The 21,494-nt window shown below is 49.5% G+C and overlaps 2 protein-coding genes across 2 annotated transcripts; one reads left to right on the top strand and one right to left on the bottom strand.

Annotated features, from left to right (window-relative positions):
• Positions 1-20: 20 nt before the first annotated feature.
• On the top strand, positions 21-10,183 carry LOC113486414. The gene is made up of 3 exons (XM_026860275.1): positions 21-287; positions 981-1,094; positions 6,635-10,183. The coding sequence occupies exons 1-3, from the start codon at positions 185-187 to the stop codon at positions 7,324-7,326; spliced, it is 909 nt and encodes a 302-aa protein (XP_026716076.1). The 5' UTR covers positions 21-184; the 3' UTR covers positions 7,327-10,183.
• FAM78A (family with sequence similarity 78 member A) lies at positions 9,949-20,100 on the bottom strand. The gene is made up of 2 exons (XM_026860276.1): positions 19,157-20,100; positions 9,949-11,132 (listed from the first exon to the last, which is right to left on the bottom strand). The coding sequence occupies exons 1-2, from the start codon at positions 19,417-19,419 to the stop codon at positions 10,604-10,606; spliced, it is 792 nt and encodes a 263-aa protein (XP_026716077.1). The 5' UTR covers positions 19,420-20,100; the 3' UTR covers positions 9,949-10,603.
• Positions 20,101-21,494: the final 1,394 nt, after the last annotated feature.

The raw sequence follows: 21,494 nt of genomic DNA, 5'->3' as shown, positions 1-21,494 counted from the left end.
TCATCCCTTGCGTAGACAAGGGAGTAGCTCAAGTTGGTTCCTGATATAAGCCAGCACATTTTTCATTGAAGAGAATGACTGATTATCCTAGGCTCTTAAGAAGGGGCTGCAGTTTGCCCTGCTAATTTTAAGTATAGGATGGGGCACATGCTTATCTCACTGAAGTGCTAAAACTGAGTCATGTATGAGCCAGAGGCTTAGTGGAGAAATAGGAAATTATCTGAGAAGAAACTGGCAGCATGCAGAACACGTTCCCATGGCAGTAACATTCAGCAAAGAGGTGGGAGGTAAAAGCTCTCCTATTTTTACCTTTCTGTAAATTTTACAGAACTCAGAAAATGGCACTCGTGTTATAGGGAAAACTTCTGGCCCTTGAAGTAGAAGCGTGACCTCCATCCAGAGAGGCATTAGTGATTTTGCAGCTTATGGATGTTGGATTCCACTGTCAGCAACATTTTTTTTTCTATAACATGTATGATAATGTCCTCTTTCCCTGTAGCTCTTAACTTTAGTCGATATAGTTTGTGAAATTCTCATATGTTTATACTTAAACATACTGAGCAAATGTTTGAAAGAATGCCCTGAAGGCATTCTGGACAAACACTTTTTCTATTTAATGCATCTGACCTCCATGAAACCTCTAAATGATGTAATGGGTTTTTGTTGCTCTGTAAAAAATGCATTTGAAATAACAGGTTATGTATTAGTTGAATACATGCAGATTGGATGGTTTTATTTTGTTGGTCCTATTAGGACATTTTGGGATACTTCTGCTTTTTCTATTTTCAGCAGAAACATTCTAACATTTCTTTTTTGTTGCGTTTTTGTTTTGTTTTTTTTTTTAATACCACACAATATGATGACAAGTGTCATTTTTCTGGTTTGGTGGGCGTGTGGTCACTTTTTGGAATTGTAAATAGTTGATAACTGCTTGTTTTCATGTCTGGTGTTATAAACTAAATACTTATATCAATCAACAGATCCTGAAGAAATTGCTTTTTTTTTAAGTCAACCCAAACCATTAGTGTTCATCCTAACACCTGTCCTAGCTGTGGAAATGTCCTTCCTATCTCTGCACCTGGGAATGACATCAGGTATGTTCCCTTTAAAAAGGAAGACCACTGAAATAGAGGAAATTGAAAGGAACCCCTCCTGGTACACTCTGCTACAGAGAGCTTTGCAAGGCTCTAAGGATTTCTGAGCCCTGCCTCGCCACACGGGAGGCAGCACTGTTGGGGGTTTGTCTGAAACCTCCCTGTCCCTCTACAGGCAAGAGTGAGGCTCTAGCAATCCTGGGGCCACAGCACTAGAACAGAGGAGAACATTTTCTGAAATTTTCTGGTTTAGAGATGGAAGAAAAATCAGAAGATGGGTTGAACTGTGCCCTCCCAGTATGTTCTCCTTGACTATACAACATTTCTTAAGGCCTAGAGGTGATACTGCTGTTCTGCTTTCCTTCCTCTTTATAAATAGCAGCTGGCCCAAACCATTGACCTTAAATTCTTTGCATTAATCTCTCCTCGCTGTGGCATGCGACACCTCCTAGCAAGGCTGTATCAGCTGTGCTCCCCCAGATAGCTAATAAACCTCTTGCTAGGGAGAGGATTGGCTTGGTAAGAATGCGATGTTGGCATGTTGAGCCATTTAAAGTTGCTTTTTTGGAATGATGGGAGCAGTTGGGGGCTGTCCCTGCTGTGCTGCTTTGGTACCTGTTTTCCTTTACCCTCAGCAAGTGAAGGGCCATTAGAATTACTCCAGATCTGGATTGAACACACATTTTCTTGCAACACTTCCAAAATCACAGCTGAAACAACCCAATCCCCTGAACTATCTGCCCTTGAGAAAACGGGTGCTGCTCCTGGTTTCCATAGTAGCTGCTGGAGGAGTGGAGCAGTGTAGAGAGGCTGATCGTGACCACAAGCCTACAGGAATATGCACAAAACCTAGCAAAGTCGACTTTGAAAAAATCTGCATTTTTATTAGATGACTCAAGGACTTGGCAAGTGTGTGTGGCGCTGGGTTGGTGGTTGCCAGGAGCTGTTATAGTCTGTCATCTGTGCTAAGTGGCCTGTGATCTCATGGCCTCTGTCCAGTTTTTTGTGGACACATGTCCACCAAAAAATAAAACTACTAACACACATAGCCCCTGTCTTGGCAGAGCTGGTAAAGAAGCCATTGACTAGCTGGGCTTGGAGACCTTGTTCCAGGAAAGTGCTGGTTAATCCTCAAGTAACTAATAGCAGTGGTTCCGCAACTACTCTGAAAGAGCTTATTTTGTCTGTGCTAGTGGGGTTGTGCCTGCCTTCTATGAGGAGAAGAAGAGAGTCTGAGAAGAAATTTTCTAAGGCTTTTATCAAAGGTAGATTCTTAATTATATCTAATGAAAGAACATGCTTATTTTTTCCCTCCCCTGAGACTAGGCCATGGCCTCGGGGCAGCGGCAAGGCGGGTGCTGAGCACTAATGATGGTGCTACAGACTTGGTGGGTGGAGCAGAGCCTCAGGCATAGAGAGGATCTCCCCAAACCCATGGAGACACCAGACTGGGGGTTTCTGCTCCCTCAAAGGCTAAAAGAGCCTTTTTCTAGAAATGGGGCCAAATGTAGCTTTGTCACAAAGAGACACAAAAAGAAAGAATTATTCTTTAATCTCCCATTTAAAAGGTTTTTACTGTGGAGTACTTGGTATTCCCGAATATAGGTTTCTTGCAGAATACCAGTGGTCTCTTGGCTCTTCTGTGCCGCAGTGCCCTGCTGCAGAGACACGACCAGAGGACCCGTGCTGGTGCCATCCCTCTGCTGTCAAACCGAGGAGGGATAGCGGGGCTGAAGTTCATCCCATGCTGCTGGGTTATATCCCTCAGCTCGCCTTGTCCCTTGTGGCCACAGCAGGCCCCAGGGACAGAGCTAAAACCCTGCTGATGCTCTGTGGGAGAAACTGGGATGTGTTTGATGTGAGGATCCTGTTTAGGATGGGTTTATTGGCCTCAACAGCAAGCAGCCGGGGTGTGTGTGGGGGGGTGAGTCTTGGGAATGAGTAGGATAGGAAAAGTGCTGCTGAACATCTCAGCCCTTGCTCCAGCGGCTCGGAGCAGGGAGTGAGGCAGTGGAAAGCCGAAGGCAGGTGCTGGCACTGCCTCTCCTCCCACCCCTTTGCCCAGGAACCAGGGGCCGGGTCTCGGGTGGGTGCTGGTCTCAGCCCCTTGCCCACAGTCCTGGGTGGAGCCGCCTCCCTTCATCCCCCCAGCCCCTGTACATGGCCCTGCTGCTGCAGACCCAGAGGCTGAAGTGACATTTTATTTATCCCTCCTTAGTTTTCATGTGTCTTACCCTTGTGCATTGCTTTCAGCATTGCTTACAAGGAAAAATAATCCTGCATGAGGCTTTGGCATGAGCATGTGTGGTAGTGCCGAGGGTTTTTGTTCCTGGATAAATGTCGCATTGAGCCCCAGGGACCCGCAGCTCGGCGGGGATGAGCCGCCCTCGCTTGGCAGCGAGATGAGCCCTGTCCCTTCTCCTCGCAGCAGCAGCGAGGCCCCGGGGTCTTCCAGCTGTTGACAAGACTGACTCTTCCTCACCAAGGGATGAGCTTGGACACATCAGCATGTTTTTTGAGTCTGCACCCCTACGTGTGCCTGTTGCTTCTGTCTCAGCCCCCCGAGGGTCCCACGGGTCTGTTCAGCACGTTCTCTGTCTCGTACCATCCCCACCTCATTTTTCTGCAACTTCCAGTAGGTCACAAAGCCTCTCTGCAAGCATGTCTCTGGCTCCTGCTGCAGCACTGAGACTTCTCCATATGTGCCTTTATCACAGACGGGCACACTTTGTGCTGCCAGTGCCCGTATCTGAACTCGTACCGTTCCCTGAGCACGAGATAAAAAAAAAAAGTTGCGCATTGCCAGCAAGCGCATTGCTCGAACAATAACGGCAGGGCTGTCGCTCATCCCCGGTGCTGTGGCACCGTTCCTGGGCACATGCAGCCGTGGGCGATGCTGTGGGTTGGGGCTGCAGCCCTGCCTCCTCACAGCGTCCTCTCCCAGTGCTGGAAGGGACTCCCCCACCTTACACCACCCTCTCTCGGTGCTGGGTGCTGGGGAGCCTCAGTCCTTCCACTGTGCTGTGCTTAAATGATGTCAGAACAGCTCCTCCATCAAAGGGGAAAACAGCTGTTACTCTATTTTGTGGGGGAAAGGTGGGACAACCCCAAAGTTATGAATTGTGGCCCTGACTCTCCAGGGCTGCTCTCCTGTGTTTGGGCTTGTTGCCCAGTCCCTGTACCCCCTATAGGTTGGTGGGGACCAATTCACAAAGGTGTCACTAAAGGCAGCCTTGGAAATCTCAATGCAGATTGAGGAGCTCTGTTATAATTACGTACAACCCATGACACAGTATTTTTTTTTTCATGGATGCTTTAAGGCTCTTTAGTGCATTGCTAAAAATATTTTGCTTTAAGACTTGAAAACATAAAGGAATAAAATGAGTATTTGCAGCTGCTGCACATGAACAGCTTAATGAGATGTGAGATAGAAGAAACAGGAAACAAAACCTGATTTTCATCAGCGGAGGGAAGTCCCTGCAAAAAGTTTTGAGCACGGACTGTGGAGGCCAAGGGGTATTTCTTCAAATGAAGAAACTGTTGCTTCAGTCTGCTTAAAACTGAGGTTAGAAAATCATGAAGCCAAGTGACAAAACCTCTAGAAAGGTGAAGTTTGATTTCTGACCTCAGCGTTGACAAATGCACTGCGCTAAAGGATGGACGTTGGTGTCACCTGAAGCACCAGAACTGGCCTCCGCCATCACCCGAGCTGGGTTCAGCAGCCGATGTCCTTCCCATTGTCCTCCTGATCCTTCTCAGGGGCTTCTCTAATGCCTCTGTGCAGACAGTAAGTGACTGGGCACTTTTGGCTTTTTCAGGGTGTCACCCAAAACAGCTGTGAGTTGGCTGGTGTCCCCTCTCCACTCCTCCCTCCCTCCAAAACTAGGACATCTAAATTTAACCTGCTATCAACAGACACGGCTGGAGAGTTTCCACTGTGGAAAGGAATCCCACTCAGAACCTGTCCTCTCCTCTGCTCAGGCTCTGTCCGTGCACATGCCTTTCCTCCAGCCGTGACCTCCCATATTTCTTCCTCCCCTTCCCCTCCTACACTTGGGTTTGTGTCGCTGCTACGTGCTGGTGGAGCTTCCCAAGCTGCCTACATGGCTGGTTGTGTTTTATGTGGACACACACCTTGGTGGTTTGTGTGTGATGGTACCCGCTCTCCCTGCTGCCCGGCAGCAGCCTGCAAAAGGCTCTCAAGCAGGGAAGGTTGGCTACAACTTTTAAGGGGCATAACAGGCTTGTAACAAGCTCTCTTCGTGCAGGACCCAGGGGGATGCAGCAAAGGGGAGACATCAGTGTGCGGTGCACCTTGCTGGGGGGTGCCCCACAGGTGATGGGCACACTGTGGGAAAGCCCCAAGTGTGGTGTGGCTCCACCAGCCCAGCGGGGCAGGAGGGTCCTGGGGGTGCTGGGTGGGAGCCAGTGCAGCAGCATGATCTTGAGGCAAGCCTTGATGCTTCTTAGGTCGCCCAGAGAAGCTGTGGCTGTCCCCTCCCTGGAAGGGTTCAAGGCAAGGTTGGACGGGGCTTTGGGCAACCTGGGCTAGTGGAAGGTGTCCCTGTTCATGGCAGGAGGGTGGGAACTGAATGATCTTTAAGGTCCCTTCCAACCCAAACTGTTCAATGATTCTTTGCAGGCTGGACCAAAGAGCAGCAGAACTACTGAAAGAACAAAAAAAAAAAAAAAACCAAAAACCTGCATCTGCTTTGGGGCACAGCTGGTGGGAAGTGAGCCCATGGTGGGATCGGTCCATGGCAGGAGGAGCTGGAGTACAGACCTGGCAGGTGCTGGGGCTGGGCCTGGGGAGTAAGGGGTTAGCACAGGAGCTGTGCTGGCCACTCTGCCCCCCCTGCTCTCTGAAAACAGAGAGTTTCCTTTACTGAAAAGCAAGCAGAACCTAAATATGAAAAATGTGGGGGAAAAGAGTGAAATGAGTGTAGTGAGGTATTTGAAAACCAGTCATATACTGCAGCAGCTTTTAGCCTCTCCTGTGCCCGGGTCTGAAAGGGCAGGGCTGGCCGGTGCTGCCCGGGGTAGCGGAGCCTGGCTGAGAGGCTGCCTCTCCCCAGATGCAGTATTTACAGCTAACATCAGAGCAGGCTTTTGCTAAATAAGCAAACAGCGTCAGGAAACTGAACTGTGCGGAAGTTCAGCTGCTGCCTGCGCCAACCGGCTCGGCTCTGTCCTGCTGTCACAAGTTGCACAGCAGCTTGGTGATGAAAAATGCAGGATGTCGGCTGGTATTTTTAACCAGAAACCTCCACACTCTATCTGATGTGGTGTAAGAGCTGAAATGGAGAGAAAAGGCATTCGTGGTAAATGGGATATTTATCGCTGCCTTGAAACGTGAGCGCAGAGGTGGTGGAGCTGTTCGTTTAAAACCAGCCACCGCCCAAACGACTCCAGGCAGACGCGTTTGAAAATTCCACTTTATTTCTGTTATAAAAGCAGTGGTTGGTTTTTTGTTTTGATTTTTTTTTTTTTACATCTCTGTAAGTTTCCAGACTCGGTACATCTTGGTTTTGTTTTCACAGTATCTCTGCAAGACCAAGGACGATTCTTATTGCTGTGCCAGGAGCCAGGGCAGGAGGGACGGCGGCGCGGAGGCTGGGGCAGCCCTGGCCTCACCCCCCCGCCGCGGGACCCAGCCTTGCTCTCCGCTGCGCCAGCTCAACAGGTCTACCCCTCCCCAACGCTGCTTTGTATCTGGGTTGACTCTCCGAGGGGCTGCCCCTCTCCCGCCACGCTCGTCTCAGTGTCAAGGGTAGGAAACGAGAACCAAATGGTGCACGAGGTCCTGCTCGGCTGCCTGCTGGCCCTGGCCCACTGCTGGCTGGGGGGAGAGGGCACAGGTGAGGGTCTTGGCCAGGGCTCTCTCCCTGCTGCTTCCCACCCTGGACCACTACAGGATTTTGGCAGGGATGTTCAGGCTCCCCGCTCAGCTCCTGCAGTGATTTGGGGCCATAAAGAGCTGAGCACCATTGGTGGGAGAGGTGAGGCAGGGACAAGCTCATGTCCGCATCCCGTGTTGGTGCCCCATCGCCTTCCCAGTGCATCCTTTGTGCATTCCTGGTTCTGCGAAAAGCTGCCAGAGAAGGAGCTTTATTTATCGCTGCTTATTTACCACCTTACTTGGGGCAGGATGCCCCAGGTCCCCAGACATCTAAGTCCCCACAGGGACCCCATCAATCCCCACTCTAACCATATGGCTATTAACCAGCTGTAGTGGTAGCGATGTCTGTAGCACCTGTTACTTCCAGCCACCGTTTATTTTATATTCGATCTGTCCCCGTCAGTTTTGTAATGAAGCAGCATTGGAAAAACATCACTTTTAATCACAACGCATGAAATCTCAGAAGAGGCAGCATCACTTTTCTGTGCCGTGTCTGGTGATACAAATGGAGGTGGAGGGGCTTGTTTCAACCTAGGCACGGGATAAAGGCATTCTTTGGGAAGGGAGAAGTCCATGCAAAGCTGACCCCAACGTGAAATCTGAATTTAATTTTGCTGCTTAGCTGGGTCTGTTCAGTGCAACAGGACGAATTAGCCAGGAGGTTACTGTCAAATTGCATGGATGCATCCAAGTCCACCAGGTAGAGGGATTAGGAGGAACCAGACTGACTTAATGCACTGGGAGACTAAGTCCAACACAAAGCTAAGTGGAAAAGGACATAGGTGTTCCCTGAATGTGGTTTTTGGTGACTGAGAAGAAATCTTTCCGTGGAATTCCTTCGTGCAGCTAATTAAGACAACTGGGTACGGTTTCTTTGACCCATGCTGACATCAGTGAGAACTGTAAGTACTCAGCACCTGGAGACAAAGTGAATACCAGACATAAATACCCCTTCTGCTTCCACCCGTGGGACTGCCCAGAAATGCATCTAAGCGATAGCCGAGATGTGTGCAATTGTTATCAGCTATTCACCCACAGCTTGCATTTTGTCCTCTTCTGCGTGTATTGCCTAGGAGAAAATACAGACAAGTCCCAGAGGCCTGTGCCAGTAGAGCTGTGGTTAGGATCTGAATCCATGTAAGAAAATGGAATTTAATACAGAGAGTGACTGTGCAAGTCAAAGTCCCCCTAGCTTCATCCTTTATAGTCCCAAAGCCTGGATTTGGGCAACCTTTGGCTCATGGATTTGGGTTTGATGCAGTCCATTCTTTTGCAAGCTGCTTGTAATGCTGGACTTCCTCCCTCAGAGATCTGCCGGCTGAAGAGAGCAGCTCTGTGGCCGAGCATCTCTGAAAACCAGTGCGTGGAGGAGGGCGGTCTCCCCTGGAAATGGGGGTACGGTTGCAGGGACCCAGGATCCTTGTTTGCTGGTTTGAGACTGTCATGGTGGGGTGGGGCGTATCTTCTGGGTGTGCTTTCCCCAGGCATGTGGTGACATTGAACCTGTTGCTGAAGTAGATGGTGTGGCTTTGGAGAAGCGAGGAAGGAGAATTTCTTGCTGGTAATGTCCCGTGTGGAAGATGAAGATGGAAATAGCAGCTAATTGGTGTCTCTCCAAGGGGAGAGCCCTTTTGAGCAGCATGTGTGTGGTTGTGAGACCTGTTCAGACCAGCTCAGCAGGGCCAGGCTTGTATCTGGCACGCTGAGCTCTCTTCAGTCCTAGCTCTTGAGGCAGATTGTTAATTAGGGGAAGAAATGTTATCTAGGGGAAGGAGCTGCAGAGGGAAGGGGAAGTGATCTGCCTCAGGCCATGTGCTGGAGCAAGAGAGCAGATCCTCCGCGCCCCATCCTGTGCCCTGCCCTCCAGATGCCACCTCTGTTGCAGAACTTCCTCTGCCGGCAAACTGTGCCCCCCCCTTCATTCAATCGGCTCCTCTGCGCCGCCTTCCTCCGCAGAAGTGCAGCTGGTTATCTCTGAAGCCATCTGGACAAGCTCCTTATTAAAACCTACTGGTTCCACCTCCTGCTTCAAATCCACCTTACTCACTGGAGGATCTACACCCAAGGCTCAGGTGTTGCCCTGCTTGTACCTTCTCACACATTACCCTTTGCTACACAGACGTTTGTGCCACAACCAGACAGGCACAGAATCACCCCCCGGGGTCCTGTCTGTACCCCATTCCTGACAGTCGTGTAGATCACGAGGTCATCTGGAAGAAAACGATCTACTAACCCCAGTGTGATTTGTTATCATGGGAAGAAGAGAGTTTTTCATAGCTTTTGCTTCTAGTGTTTGTTAGGAATGGGCGCCTGTTATTTTCAGACGTGGCTGTTCCTGAATTATGGATATTGCTGGGTAGACTCAGTAGATAAGATCTGCCCTCGCTTACACCCATGCATCTCCAACGACTTCAGAAGGATCCTTTTTATATCCTGTTCTTCTTACAGCACCATCATTTGGATTTCACGGGGAAACGGGGCAGCGGAGCTTCACCCAACAACAGCTGCTGCATGAGCCATGGGCTCTTACGGCACAAGAAGGTGAGACCGTGGGCTAGCTGGGCAAACATCTGCCCAGTGGGACATCCTCCCCCTCTCAAATTATGTTGACTCCCAGGGCCACAATTCCAGCTGTCAGATTATCCCATATTATAATGCTAATGGGAGACTGAGATCGCCAAGTGTAAGCAGTGCAGGCTTGCTTGCTACCCCTTCTGTGAAGCAGGGAGATGGCCTAGTAGCTCCCACTCAAGAGACATCCTACAGCAGGTTTATTATTTGCATTGCTTAGAAAATTAGATTATTTCCATGCTTCCTTATTCCAGGTTTTAAAACCAGGAAGACTTTCTTTTTATAACACTTCTTCCAATTTCATGCCCTTTTCATCCATCAGCCCATGACACACTGACAATCTATTCCTTGTTCCAAAACTTTCTCCCAGAAATTGTGTAGAAAGGACATTCTGCCTGGTGGTATTTTTGTTGTGGTTTGTTTTTTTTTGTTTTTTTTTCAAACGTAGCTTTAAGGCAAAAGTTTGGCAATGCAAAGCAAAGTCTACATAAGGCCGCATGACTTGGATTTGCAACTCAGAACCTTGCAGCTTAAAAAAAAATAAAATAAAAATCATCCTTATCTTAAATAGTCAACTTTTTGCTCCAGGAACTTGTTTCATTCTCAACTAAAAAGAAAAAAAAAAAAAAAAAAAAAAAAAAAAAAAAAAAAAAAGACAAAATCCCAAATAAAATGTTCTTATTGTTCTGGGCAGTCTGGACAAGCTAATGAGACTGAAGTTCAAACAGTAACTCAAGTAGGGAAGGAAAAAAAAAAAGCTATACGGGTAGACATCAGTGTTAGTTTCTTCCCTTAGGAATCCAGTGATGAGACAGACCCCAGTCAAAGGTCTCCTCTTTAGCTTTAGCACAGTGAAATCCGTCCCAATGGGAGAAGGTAGAATGGTTGCATTTGTTGAATGAATAAAAAGTGCATTTTGATTTTGCTCAGATTATACATGTGTATTCTAATACCTAAGTGATTGTTTTGCTTCATTGTTTGTTGGTTTGGTTTTGTTTTTTTTTTTTCTCCCTTTCGGTGCCGGGACGCCAGGTTTATATTATCGATGTTTTGGAGGTATCACCACGAGTGGTGGTCCATCCTTTGGCCTCCACATGAGTACCTGAGCATCATTGGCATTGGGTTTGACAAGGGCACTGGGTGGTATTGGCTCATTCTTGCTAAGGACCTGGGGCTGCTCTTGAGCAGAGGGCTCCTGCAGCTTGGCACGCTGCCCCAAGGGTCTGCTGGGATTCACCTCGATGCCCAGCCTCATGCGCCATTTGATAGTCTGCAAGGTCACCATTTCGTTGGTAGCCGTGTTGGTTGCCACCAGCCAGGTGGTGAAGCTTTGATCCCGGTGAATGCTTGTGAGTTTGGCCACGTTGCTCTCGCTGACGGGCACTGCCCACGTCACGCTCGGGTAAAAGTTGTCGTTCATGCTGATGTTGAACTTGGACTCCTTCTTTGTGGGACCCACGATGGTGCAGGTTTCTGTCGTGTTTCCATACCAGGGGTAGTTCACTCCATCTGAGTCACTGATGGCCTGGATTTTACCGTCCAGTAGATCCGGAAGCTCCCAACTTGACCTGCCGTAATCAACAACAAATTATGGATATTGCATTAATTAATTAGTTTAGAAACATGCTGGATTTCAAGGAAGGAGAGGAAGTAGTTGTGAATGCATTCCCCCTTTAGCTTTTACTGGAATTTGTGCCTTTCATGCCATCCTGCTGCAAAAGCTTATCCCTGTCATTAAAAACATGTCTGCAGATTTCCAGGACGTGGCAGTCTGTCCTGCTGTTAAACTCCACTGAGGCACCATCACCCTTCAGGGCCAGGGCTTTCCTTGCTGGAAACGGTGGCTACCTGGAGTGGTTCAAGATAAGGTAAGGCTGCAAAGGGCAGGTGCTCAGGAAAGCTCCAGTGGTGGAGAAAATCCAGTGCTGCAGGTGCCTTCCCGCAGCTCCTTGGCTGCCTGAGCGTGGCTGAACACAAGGACTCGCTCCAGCACCGCGTTCAGGATCCCAACTCTTGTGCCAGCGAGAGCAGGGCTTAGGGGCTGGGTTTCTTCCTCTCAATAGCACAAAATGTCCCATGTTGGCACAAGAATGGGCAAGCTCAGAGCTGGCCCTGGGGCTGAGGTGACAGAAAACCTAAGCAGAGGAAGATCAAGGACTCAACTGGACCATAAAGCTTCCAATTGCCCCATTCTGTTCTTTCTTAGTCCCTACCTGCAAACACTCATTTTCTCTCTGGAGAAGCCACTGTCCCTGCCCGCCGTCTGCCCGGCGCTGGCAGTGTAACCCATCCCTCTCCAGCCCCAGGAAGGACCCGGTTCAAAGGCTGCACAGCAGGCTCGGGGCCGGGGATGGTGTTACAGTAATCAGAGAAACCGAGGTCAGCCAGCTTGTAAAAACTGCCTGAGCCGGTCGTCTGTGCGCTGTGTGCTCTGCTTGCGAGGCTGACAAAAAGGTCAGCCCTTCTAGCAAGAAAGTAAGTGAAAATGGTCCTCTGTCACCTTGTAATGCTGATGCACAACTTGGATTTTTTTTTTTTTATTACCTTCCAATTTAATTTTTAAGATTAGATTTGTCAATAGAAGCAAACTCCTGTAAATGTCTCAGGAAAAGGGCTGGATATTTGCAAAGTAAAGGCAGTAAGATGGCATAACCAGAGACCATGTGCTCAGTGAAAGTGTATCAGTGACATTCTCTTAAAAACCAGGCTGGTAGAGGTGGCTCTAACGTACCTTCTCCCTCTTGCTTAGGAATCAGCCCTCCCCGCCACCCAGAGACGCTGTCCCCGCCGTCGAGGTGTCAGAAGGGGCTGTGTGGCAGCAGCTCGCTCCCAGCGTGGCATTTGCACTTGACCCCGTCGTGGGGCCGGGACGCTGAGCTGTGCCCCAGCCCCCCAAGCCCTGCGGCTCCCCGCTGCGGGCTGCGCCGCGGGACGTGGTTTATCTTGGGAGGGAGACAGAGGGGACACACTGAGGCTGGTCAGGGTCACCGTCCCAGCCACCCGTAAGTCCGGGGCTGCTGCTTAAAATAGCCCCTTGAGTGAAGCGGGGGCTGCGCTGGGTGCAGGCGGGGGGGGAAGGCATCAGGCCTGGCCAGCTCTGACGCAGCTTTGGGACAAGCTGCTCCTCTCCACTGGCCAGGACTAATGTGACCATCTCACAAGGCTGTTCTGATTGTTAATTAGTTAATGACCGTGAAGTGCCTCCATGTTTGTAACCACTGGATCAGTCAGCGGTTAGCTGTAAATGTCTGGCTGTAGCTAGAAAATACCATGGGGGATTTAAAGATCTCGTTTATCTTTTTTCATGCCAGTGGAGGGGGGGGTCCTAGCAAAAATCCCCCCCTGTGCTGTGGCAGGCGTTGGGCGAAGGGCCACACCATGCGGGAGGCGGCTGGTTTGCAGGTCAGATGGCCTGAGAGGTTAAGGGCGAGGCAGGACGAGGCTGCTGCGGGGATGCAGGGATGCTCCGAGCAGCAGGACCAGGGGTTATGCAAGTGTGACATCTCCTCGCACAGACTTACGGGCTGCTGTCAGCTACAGCACCACAGCTGCAGCAATCCTCCCTCCTCAGCTCGTAGCCAGCAGACAGAGGGAGTCCTTTCCCTGGAAGAAAATTTTTAGTGAAGGCAGCCAAAATGAGATCCTTGAGCAGTTCTGCCAGGACCCCCATCCCCTGGAGAGATGTTTATACGCTCTGCTCGTTAAACCAGACTCATCCTGGCTCACCATCCCCTGCGCCCTTCAGGGACAGCTGAGCAGGGAAGGGCTCTGGGGATGCTGCATGAACTCAGCCCTCGGCAGGCAGGTAAGGCGAGGTCGTGCCCTACGGCCCCCCACCACAGCCCAACTCTGAAACATCATCTGGGGGTTCTTTCTCCCCCTTTCACTGGGTGGTTTAGGATTACTTTCCATTCAGACAGTGGCCCAGGTGACTTGGCTGTCACCTGGAGGTGAGACGTGACAGTTGCCTAGAGGTTTAGCCTGTGACAGGTCTGGTGCTACGGTGCAAGCACAGCATCTCTGCGGGTACCGAGGTGTCAATCCGGGACCTGAGGTACTACAAGAGGCTGATAACCCCACACTGGGTCACTCCAGCCTACTCAAATCAGAGCTGGTGGGCAAATGGCAGGAGAATCAGGTAGAGGATGCTCAGAAACTGCTTGTCCCCATCTTCATTCCTAATAGGTGTATCTGACCCCAGACCAGTACAGAATTGCAGGATCTTTTCAGAATTTGCCCAGAGTTTTAATGGGAGCAAAAAAGGTGGAACTGTGTCAGGGCCCGGGGAGGTCGCTGAAGGCAGGATGCTGTCTGCAGAGCCTGAGAAACCCCACCACAAAGCCGAGCATGTTTGTGAGCAGTGTGGCTGCGCTCGGGGTGGCTCAGAAGTGCACCCTGCTTATGAAAAGGCGTGGGCAGGAATGGGGAAGAAGAAACTGGCCTGTGTTTCTTCGTCGATCACGCTGTGCCTAATTCTAATGTGTGTGGTTAACCCTGGGGTTTCAAAACCATCACGCTTTATCTGTGCAGCTTAGTAACAAGAAAAATGAGGCCTTATGAAGATCCCATGACTGGAGCAAAAGCAGAGGCTGCACGATGGGTGCTGCTGCTGGTGGTTGCCCCTCGCCTGCTGCTAGAGCAAAGTCTCTGTGCCAGCCAGCCTGGTAGCCTTTGCTTGCATAGTGTGTCCATGTTAAATAATATGCCAACAACTGGCCTGTTGGATGATTTTGGAAAGAACGCTGTGGAATGATCTTTGGCTGCATCAGCATCTTTCTGTGGTGGTGCCGAGCCAAGAGAAGACCAGAAAGTGCCCAATAAACATTTTGCTGACAATAGCAGGGAAGAGGCATGAAAAGAAACCAGCCTATCTGGTTTCATGGATTCACTCTAGCTGATCAGCTCCAAAATCAGTAGATTCTGGCTCATAATACTGACAAGCTTGTTTCTGCTACTTCTGAAACCTTCAGAGCCAGTATGGGCATTGCTAGAGATTGGAGCTGCCAACAAACCTCTCTTAACAAATGTCTTCTTGCTACCAGGAGAAGGAACTCTGAGCTATTTCTTGTGGCACAACTGTAGCCTTGCTGCTGACAGCCAAGCAGCTTTATGTAGGTTTTAGCCTCCTATTCCTCATTCAGATACATTTCTTCCTATTCTGTCACACGTAAGGGAGCCCTCAGCTTACCCCGAGCCCTCCAGATGGCCGCCCCGCCACACAAACCAACGCGATCGCTGCAGCGGCCTGTGCAGTGACAGCAAACCCCAGCGCAGCACAGCCTCCAGCCCTCTGCACCCAGCAGTGACACGGATGCATTCAGTTAACCTTTTCAGACAGGCATCAGGCACTATTGCATCCTCAGCCCCAATTCCTTAAAGCCGGCTCCTAATTAGTCACAGGCCAGATGGACTTGCATAACCTTGTGCTTTCCAACACCCTTCCTCTTCACCAGCTCCCTGAGGCAGAGGAGCCCCGCTCAGACACAGACTGTGCTCGGTGCAGGTACCAGGGCGATGTGTGGGCGCAGTGAAAAGCCAGCTCGGGTATCTCACATCCCTGCTCCTACCTGCCTCCCTCTACCACTGCGCCTGTGCTGGTGACTAGCTGAAAGAAAGAAAACCTGACAGAGCTGTTTAATTTTAAATTGTCCTGTACAGTGCCTCTCTCACCTACACCGGCACATCAAGCTATTCGAGCCAGGGCTGTAGCAAACAGGAAGGGATTTTAAGATGCTCCCCAGCTGTCAGAGCCATGCTGCTGTGGTCCCTCTTCCCCCCATCCTCCAGCTGCACGTTCCTGCCTTGTCGCTTGAACTGGCAGCGATGTCTGATGCACTCTGGTTGGGGGAGTAAAGCTAGCAGAAAACTGGTGTTAAGAAAAAGGGATGGATTGCTGCTGCTTTAGCTGAGCAGGCTCAAGTCAGACTGGAGAACTTATTTAACTGGGCTAAGGTGCGTGCTCACAGCACGGGTAAGGGACAGGGGCCACACAAGGGCAGCAAAGCCTTTTCCTCTAAACCCCTGGAGGGGTAAATTCCCATGGACCCCCCCCTCACTTCCCATGGAAAGGATAATCTTTTTTTTTCTTTAGTGAATCTGTTTTGGATTGTGTTTTTCCTCCCAAGGACTGGGGGTTTATTCTCTTGACAAGTTGATTTCTCGAGTTCATTGTGTCTCTGCTGCAGGGCACAGAAGATTTAATCGCACAAGAGAGATGCCTGGTAATGTAAAGTGATGATGTAATGCTGCCCAGCTGCCCCATTGGGTCCTCCAGGGGAGAAATATCTACCTGAAACTTCTCCAGATTCTCGGCTGATCGTATTCAAACTCCAATTTATTTATCTCTCCGTTTTGCATATCTCCATCTGCACTGCTTCTCGCACATCTCCATGGAGATGAAGAAACAAGGCTGGATAATGCCATTCTGGCGTTGCCCAGCCGCTGACTTGGGTCCCACCAGGTGCTGCACGACCAGGCGCAGAAACCAGCATCTCCCCAGTACATCCCAGCAGGAGGGACCTGGTCCAGCTGCTCCTGCACAGGTCGGAGCTCTGTGGCTTGATCCTGACGCCTCCCACTGCACAGTGGCATCCTTCCCTGTGGGCGCAGGGTACAGCCCTGCTCGGGGTGGGGGGGAGCAGTAATGCCAGCCGTGGGGCCCAGTTCTGCACGGAGTGGGGTCAGAGAGGACACCCACATCCTCGTGCTGGGGGTTTTCACGATCCCAGCAGCATCTACTGACTTACACATAAAATAATGCCAGCATTGATGTGTTATCTGAGCTCTAATTATTTTCCTTTACATTTAAAAATGCGGCATCTAAGCCTCAAAATTGACAGTGCCGCTTTAAACGCCTGTGTCTAAATTATCCCCTCGGTAGCTAACATCCCTACAGAAGCGTTATGCACAGCTCCATCTGCTCCAGTATTTCTCAGCTGTTTCTGTCCTCAATGGCCAGCTTATACACAGCTAACAACTCCAGAGCATAAAAGTGAAACATTAATCCAAAGCCTGCTCTAAGTATTGATGCTCTGGTTGACCAACTGATTGTTGATTATTGGGAGTTTTCTGTTTGCCTGTCACCAGAGTGATTAAAAATACCTGTGTTGCAGTAGTCTCTCTTCATCATGGAAAGTTGGGAGAAATACTCTGTTGGCATAAATCAGTGCAGCTCCGTGGAGGTCAGGGGGATTACTTGGAGTTACAACAGCTAGAGGCTTGGCCCATCCTTTCAGCTAGGTTTGTGTCCTGTCTCTCTCTCTATAAAGGTCTTCAGGACCATGTTTCAGTGGCACTGAAGGAGGCCTTTCCTCCCAAACGCCTTTATTTATAGCTTTCAGATGGTGACGGGTCTATAGAAAGAGAGTGGAGGAGCAGACCAATTCCTACTTCTGTCTGGGTAACTCTCTTTATATCAGTTAAATGTCAGTGAACCTCCTAGGGAAAAATCTTTGTTGCCATGATTTTCTGGCTAATAGCTCTCCTGCATAGCTGCAGTGTTTAATTCTGACTACCTGTTTACAGCCACTTAGCTTGTAGATACAACTTTTTTTTTTTTTTTTTTTTTTTTTTTTTTTTTTTTTTTTTTTTTTTTGTCGTCTCAAAGCATTCCAGCAAGGGAAGACTGTACCAAATCCTCATTTTAAACAACAGGGAAACTCAGGTGCAGAGAAATAAAAGGACACATCGAGGTTTGCAGCCCACAGCAGCACTGGCAGAATAGCTCTCTGCCCAGTCCTCTTTATTTCCGTTGATGTGAGCTGTATTTATATACAGTGGACTTTTCTGTTTTCCTTTGCAGCTGGTCGCTAAAGACAGGATTTCTAAATGAGCCTGAGAATTACACATGCAAATCCCAAAGGCCTGGAATTGGGAACATCTGAACAACAAATTGTCTTTGCTAAAGATATTGTTGGAGCCAAAAAGCCTGCAGATTTCAGGCCTGTTGGAAGTACTTTTAAAACCAAGGTAAGCCTGTCTCCTTTGCTGAGCCTCACTGCTGGTGTTTGTCAGATGCTAGTTTGCTACTCCAGGCACTTTCTGCTGGAGCAGAGAGGGGACGTGGGGACAGAAGGGGGGGACAGTCTGTGACTTACAGCTGCTCCTCGGCATGCCCTTCCCTCGGGTCCACATCTTACAACGCGTTACGTGCCGTATGCCTGAGGTGCCGAAACCGCGTCCTCATTTGGGCTATCAGGCAGAAGGGAGGGAAGAAGGACCGGGGTGTGCGTGCAGAGGTTCAGGCCGCCAGGAAGGCACTGCATTAAGTCAGAGTTTGTCCTGCTCTCCAGCCCTACTCCGTGTTCCCACCCTCCCTCAGCATTTTTTAAGCCACCCAGAATGACCCTTGAGGGGCTGAGCCAGCATCCCCTGCACACAGGGCACTCTGGATGAGCAGACGGGGGGGTTGCTTAGACCTGACCTTTCCATCCCTTCTCCCTTGCCACCAGAGACTGGGCAGCATCAGCGTCTCCAGCCACCAAATCATGTGCCAACACCGGGCTCTGCGGTCAGGTTTTGTGCCCGTGACTGGACAGACAGATTTCTGCTGCACCAGGAGGCTGCACCTGGGGCTGCCCAGCACCGTGAGTTGCAGAATTGCTGTTCTGTGCAGGCGTTCGGAGACTGGGTGCTGTCGCTGATTTAAACTATGGGCCAAAGCCTGCAACGACGTTTGGTGAACAAACTGGTGGGGGACCAGGAAGAGATGACTTTTCTCAGTAGGGAGGTGACATTTTAATTTGACTCATTCCTGCCTCACTATGACTGTCTGACCAGTAACACGGGGGTTTTTGGTGTGCAAACAGCCCCTAGATTCCCCTTACCTTACAAATGTACCTACATACTCCCACTCTCACATTACCCAAAAGGAGGGATAATGTGATATTTTCGCCCTGCTCCAAGGTTAATACAAAGGGTTTAATGATCAGTGGGTTAAATCCAGCTTGTTCTTTCCCTGGAGGCTGCCTGCTACCATGGGCAAAGCAAGCAGGATTCCTCCTGTGCCGTTAAAGTCTGCTCCCAGAGCTGGTGGGCTCCTGCGCTCCCAGCCATGGCCCACTGCAGCAGCAGTACAGCACGCTGGGGACGGCACCGTGCCACAAGTGGCAGCCCTCAGGTTTCCCTGGGGCTTGGCAGCGCGCAGTTTTACCCCGAAAGGGATGGGGAGGGATGCTGAAGAGAGGAGCTGGCGGTCAGGGGGAACCCCTCATGTAAACCACGTCTCCAAGCAGGGGTGCCTGTGGCAGCAGGGCTGCCCTGGGATTTCAGGATCTCCAGTGCTGCTCAAAAGCTGTTGGGAAATACAGAATTGGTTTTGGGTGCCCAGCAGAACGAGTGGGTTTTGGTTAAGGCTTGGGCACATTCCTATTAGAGGAGAAGACCCACTCCTTTGAAAGGGCAGGGACAAGCTCTCCTATATTTTAAACATATGAGAAAGTCCTGTTAAGTTTCAGAAGAACTGGCCTTTAAAATCAAACCAACTGGATTATAATTTTTGGTTTAACCCAGCACTTCCCAGCCAGGCCACGGCCCTCCCTCTCTTTCCTCCCGCTAGGCAAACGCACCCGCACGCGCTCTTGGAAATACTTACATTCCCTGTTCCCCGTAGTGATTGTAAAATTCCATGTGGCTGCAAGCCTGGATCCAGCCCACAATCCAGGTCTCCTTCTTGGGAATGGGGGGCACCAACACTTGTGCAGAGGCTCGGAAGTGAGGGGTCCGGTAGCGCAGGACCACGCTGGAGGACTCGTCGATGCTGGTGGGAATGGGATCGATGGAGGCTTTGACTTCAATCACTGAAATACTTTCCCGGAAAACTTTGGATTTGCAGCTAATACTCTGAATACAGCCCATGGCATAACCCGAGTACAGTCCGACGCAGCTCCTAGGGTACTCCAGCAATCCTGGGGAATATTAGGCATTGAAATTATCTGGTGCTAGATCAATTACAGATCTTCTTGGTTTGTAATCTCAAAGCTGATATCCATAGGATAGAAAATTCATCATGTAAAGCCTTAATTTGAATAGCTGTTTTACAAGTACTGCTCCTATTTTTGAGGTTAGCTGCACTTCAGAAGCAAAAGGGCCTTTAAAATTTTTTTCCCCTTTTTTAATGACCCATTAAATATCTCACTCAAACAGTCTTTGGGTTTAAAAAAAAAAAAAAGGTCTCGAGTTCAATAAATAACGGTGGTGTTCTTAGCTGATATATTTAGTCCTTCCTTTCCTCAGATGCGGTCTGTCATTCACCGTCAAACATAGGACTAGCCGGTATTTCCCTTTATTCTTTGGATGAAAAGCAGAATGTTGATAGACACATCTATATAAATAATGAAATAGTTTTTAGCCCCAGCTTGTCACAACCGGTGTGGATTTCCACTTCCTGACTTGCAGTTGTTCATAACTTCCTTTCGCACAAAATTACAATAATAACAGAAAGAAACGACGGGTGGAAAAATGCAAAAAGTAGCCAGATCTCCGATTTTGGAGGCTGCTCCGCTAGCGATGTCAGGGCTTTGGGGATTTTTTTTTTTTTTTTTTTTTTTTTTTCAAATTTAACTGCAGTGTATTTTCTCTTGGGTTTTCAGATTAAGGTTTTCCCCTCCCGGCTGGACCTTGGTTGGTAGATTTAGCAAAGGGATGCTCTCCGTATTTGCAAAACCTGTCGCCCTGGGCTGGATGGGCTGTGATTCAAGCAACTAGAAACGCAAAGCTCTCCATAGCAGCAGAGGAGCTGAGGAGTAGCTGGAATAGACAGTGAGAAGCATCGGAGTAGCCTGTGGGAAAGTTGCAAACTTTTATGACAGTTTTGCTGGCTGGTCCTGCTGACCGTCATCCAGCTGAGGATCCCAATTTTGAGAGCTGAGCACGGGCGAGGTGCATGTGTGCAGCTCTGCAGCAATAGTTGCTGGACATGAGCGTTATGCCGAGCTCCGGGTGCGCGTGTCCTCCGCCACTTGTTTCTAAATAGAAAACCTGGGGAACTGAGAGGTAAAAATTGCTTTGCTGGTGCCACTTGCAGTATGGTGCAGCAGCTCAGGGCTAAGGAAATGTCTTCTAGTCCTTCCCGCCCCGCACTCACGGCAGGATGGGTTAGCTCATGCCGTGCCCGGTGTTTTCCAACGCTGTGCACTTGCTCTCTGCCCTCCGGCAGGTAGGAGAGACTGGAGCTACTGGGTGATCCTGACAAGTGAATGCCATGGGACCAGGGGAGGCAGTTTTTTCCACAGCGGGTGGAAAAAACATGGTATGTCATGGGAAAAAAAATATTATGTTATGTTTTTCTTCTGCATGTTTCTCAAAATATTGGCTAAGTATTTATTTTAAACTTCCCAATCTCTGTGAAGGGCACAATTACAGTCACTGCTCCTGCAACAGATATAAAAACTACAAATGCACTCAAGTTACAAGCAAGCAACTTACTATCACATAGTACAAGAAAGAATGAAATGAGCATCTCCCAAATGAAATATCCAGTTGCTTCAGCAGCCTCCAGAAGGTGCTGAAATCCTTTGACATTTCCAAGACTCTTTCACGCTTTTCAAACAAGCTTGTCACAGTTTCTCAGAGCACTATGAATCTGGTGAAACTGCATGTTCTGCGACTCTAGTTTCACTGAAGCTTCAGCCAGGTCTTGCTTCAACTTGGGTGTCTCCGGTGTTCTGGTCAACTAGGAAATTGCATTGTCTCATTCTAATTAAATCAGCTTTTCATCTTCAGCTGGAGTTTTCTTTGGGTTTCGGTTGTGCCTGTCTCCATCGCGCTGCTGTGAGTGATAAAGGCATTAGCACACTCCATCCCAGAGTGGCTGCATTAAGCCATGAGCAGAACAGTTCCTGTGCCTGAGAGCGTGGTGCTCACCGAAGGAATTGCTGGAGATGTGAGGCCAAGCTGTGATAAGTAAGGATTAGGAGTGTCTGGCGATGCTG

This window comes from Athene cunicularia (genome assembly GCF_003259725.1).
Source record: "Athene cunicularia isolate RWA chromosome 17 unlocalized genomic scaffold, athCun1 chr17_part1, whole genome shotgun sequence".
NCBI lineage: Eukaryota > Metazoa > Chordata > Aves > Strigiformes > Strigidae > Athene > Athene cunicularia.
Note: the sequence above shows the minus strand (reverse complement) of the source record. Positions and strands in the feature narration are given on the sequence as shown.